At 44.6% G+C, this 3,185-nt stretch overlaps 1 protein-coding gene across 1 annotated transcript in view; it reads left to right on the top strand.

The window, feature by feature from the left end:
• Window positions 1-1,848: 1,848 nt before the first annotated feature.
• The window catches only part of LOC107600321 (desmoglein-2-like), a 26,311-nt gene continuing 24,974 nt past the window's right edge, over window positions 1,849-3,185 (top strand). Inside the window, exons 1-2 of the mRNA XM_016292190.1 lie at window positions 1,849-1,853; window positions 2,125-2,176. Coding sequence (XP_016147676.1) covers window positions 1,849-1,853; window positions 2,125-2,176 — 57 coding nt within the window. The remainder of the gene's footprint in view (window positions 1,854-2,124; window positions 2,177-3,185) is intronic.

The following is a 3,185-nucleotide window of genomic DNA, read 5'->3' on the forward strand; positions in this document are numbered from 1 at the left end:
GTCACCACACTGATGTCTGACATGCTCCGTGAGGTGAGCTCCTCCGTTGACAGCTTAGCCATGGGTAGAATTCCTCCGTATCTGGTGCCCCTGAGCCTAGTACAAACAGTGTTATCCTCTGTAACTACCCGTCCAGCTGACCCTCTTCAAGCCCACCTTGCCTACTCCCTGGGAGGGTCCATCCTGCTACATGTTGACCCCGAGCAGAGCGAGATGGCGTTCCTTCTGAATCTACCCATCATTGAATCCGACAACATTTACAGACTCAAAGACATCGTCAATGTTGGATTTTGGCAGGGAAACACTCACATCAGAATACACACACCAGATATGGTAGCCTACCACAACAATAACCCACAGTTTTACTTGGCCCTAAACCTGCGCATGTGTACCCTGACCAAAGACATTCATTATCTCTGCCCCAGCAAGCCCTTCCTACGAGACAACACTAAAGGAATCTGCGGGTTACAACCCATGCAAAGAGAGACACCCTGCCCCGCTGAGGCCAAGCCTCGCTCACAAGTCACAAAAACACAAGCAGAGATTGTGGCAAATCGGTGGCTCGTCAACACGCCCACCCGTACCGCCACACTGACCTATGACCAGCACGACACCGCCACCCGTGTCAGCCTGCCCAACCAGAGTATGTGGATTCAAGTGCCCAAAGGTGCCATCCTCCACCTCGGTGACCTGGCGCTGTACCACCTTCCAAGTGAAGAGTACCAATCCGAGGTAGAAATACCAGCCTTCTTCAGGGACCACAATCCCACCCTGGAACCTGAATTGGAACTGAGCATTGAGAAAGGGGGGGCCCAGATGATTGTCATCACCCCAATCGACACAGCCCTCCAAGCACTGTCCCGGATGCCTGTCCAGAACACCTTTCCCGTCGCTCGATCCTGGACCTCTGCCGACACGGCACTTTGCCTTGCCACAGCAATCGGGTACACCCTAACACTCGGTCTTGCTTTTGTCCTGTTTAACAGAGTCAACGGGGTGCAAAGGTCCATGAACAGGTGCACAGCTGCCCTTCCTCGAACCTTCAAACAGAGCCACCGGAAGAGAGGGACCCAGGCAGAGACAATGCTGAACCTGACCAAGGTTAACACCCCCACTGAGGATGCGAAGGCCGAGGAAAATTAGGATCCACCTGCTATCTGACAATCCTGATTCACCTGCCATCTGACAATCCTGATCCACCTGCCATCTGTCAATCCTGATCCACCTGCCATCTAGCTATTATGATCCACCTGCTACCCGATCATCATGATCCACCTGCTGTCCGACCATCATGAAAACTGTTGTCTGACAAAGTGTGCAGGTGAACTTCGTCAGCCAAAAGGGGGGCTGTAGCGTCTGCGTAGGATCATGCTGGAGTGTTGGACTGTTTATGGCTTAAAAGACCCTTTTAGCCTTTTGACATTTGCATATAAATTACAGTTCTGGTCAGAAACTTTACGTTCGTATAGGGGTGTAAATTGCCAAATGGTTCTTCGCCGTCAAAAAGATTAGAACCAGCCCCCACGAGAATCCTGGAATCTGAGTTCAAAAACATTCCACAAAGAGCTGTGAATGGCCAAACGAACACGCACACACCCAAACTAACACACACACACACATACAGACATTTCTTTATTTTAGACTATAATTAATCAGTTATAATTGTATCTGGTATATGCATGTGGTGTGTACATTCCCTTGTTAGATTAGATGAGTTACCACTCGTTATTTGTATTAGTTAAAGCCATAAAACACTTATATTCAGGTGTATGTGTGTATCTTTGGTTTAATCTATTCCAGATTATTGTTTCTTGGTATCAATGTCACCCGTTCTTCATTTCTCGGACAATGACGTACAGTATGTGATTGTGAAACGCATCATATGACTCGCACGATATTTTGGGTTAAAACTACGGATGTTCCAGACCGGCCATAAAGCATGCAAATGAGCCATAAAACAAGAGACAAAGACGATTCTCCCGCTCAAAATCCATGTCTCTCATTGGTCAGAACACACAGAATAGGAACTCTCAAAAACGATTAGCCCAAAATAACTTAGGCTCAGAAAACTTCTTCTTCGTTTGAGACAACACCTTTCAGGACTCTCAAGACCTTCCTCTTGAGTTTTATTTTCCCTGGTGGGATACACGTCATGCACAACACGCTCGACAGAGAGGTATGCAAACAGTAATTCATTTAGCTTCAGCCACTCAGTAGACAGAATAATTTCAAATTTTGTTTTGTAGTTAATTTCAGACTTTTTTTATTTAAATCAAATTTATTCTTGATTAAAGATTGAAAATGTCCCATTTCCTGACATTCTAAACATTGATTTCTTCTACGTTTATTGATAATTTTGTCACAGACTTGACTTCATTCATTCATTTATTGCTGCACTGCAAGCATTTATTTTCCATCAGGAAATGCAAATTAAGTTTTTACAGAAACATAATTGATTTTGCATGGTTAAGTTTTCATTTTTCTGGTTAAGTGTTTATAAGATCACACTTTATTTTAAGGTGCAATTCTCACTATTAACTAAGACTTTTATTTCAACAACCCCCTAATCTGCTGCTTATTAATAGTTAGCAAGGTAGATGTTAAGTTTAGGTATGGCATAGGATTCATGCAGAATAATGCATTAATATGTGCTATATAAGTACTAATAAACAGCCAATATGCTAGTATGCATGCTAGTTAATAGTGAGAACTTGTCCCCAAAACTCAAGTGTGTAAGATCTCTGTCTTCGAACGGACCCACTTACACTATTGAGTTACACATGAAACAATCACATTCCATTGAGACAAACTGGGGAGCACCCTATGCAGCCATCTGCGGTCGTAAAACTCATGCAGGGTCAGTGAAGTGTCTCAGCAGTTCCTGTACCATCTAGCTTATCGTCTCAAGAGACTCAAATAAAAACAGTGCTTAAACCCTAACTCACCAGGGGAGGAGAAACTCCCCCTGTCTGAAAACCCCTCGAGGGTCAGAGGTGCAGTGTAACTGACTGGCTTCAGCATATATAACTATCTAAGAGACAACAGAACAAAGAACCTGGTATCTGGAAAAGTTCCAGCACAAGACACTCCTGGACCCCATGACCGTTTGACACGTAAATTGCTAAATCCGATAAACAGAAAGCGACAGATTAAGAGCTCCATGTCCAGCGAGAAGGATGGCAGAC

This window comes from Sinocyclocheilus grahami, unplaced genomic scaffold, assembly GCF_001515645.1.
Source record: "Sinocyclocheilus grahami isolate Dianchi unplaced genomic scaffold, SAMN03320097.WGS_v1.1 scaffold281.1, whole genome shotgun sequence".
Taxonomy (NCBI): domain Eukaryota; kingdom Metazoa; phylum Chordata; class Actinopteri; order Cypriniformes; family Cyprinidae; genus Sinocyclocheilus; species Sinocyclocheilus grahami.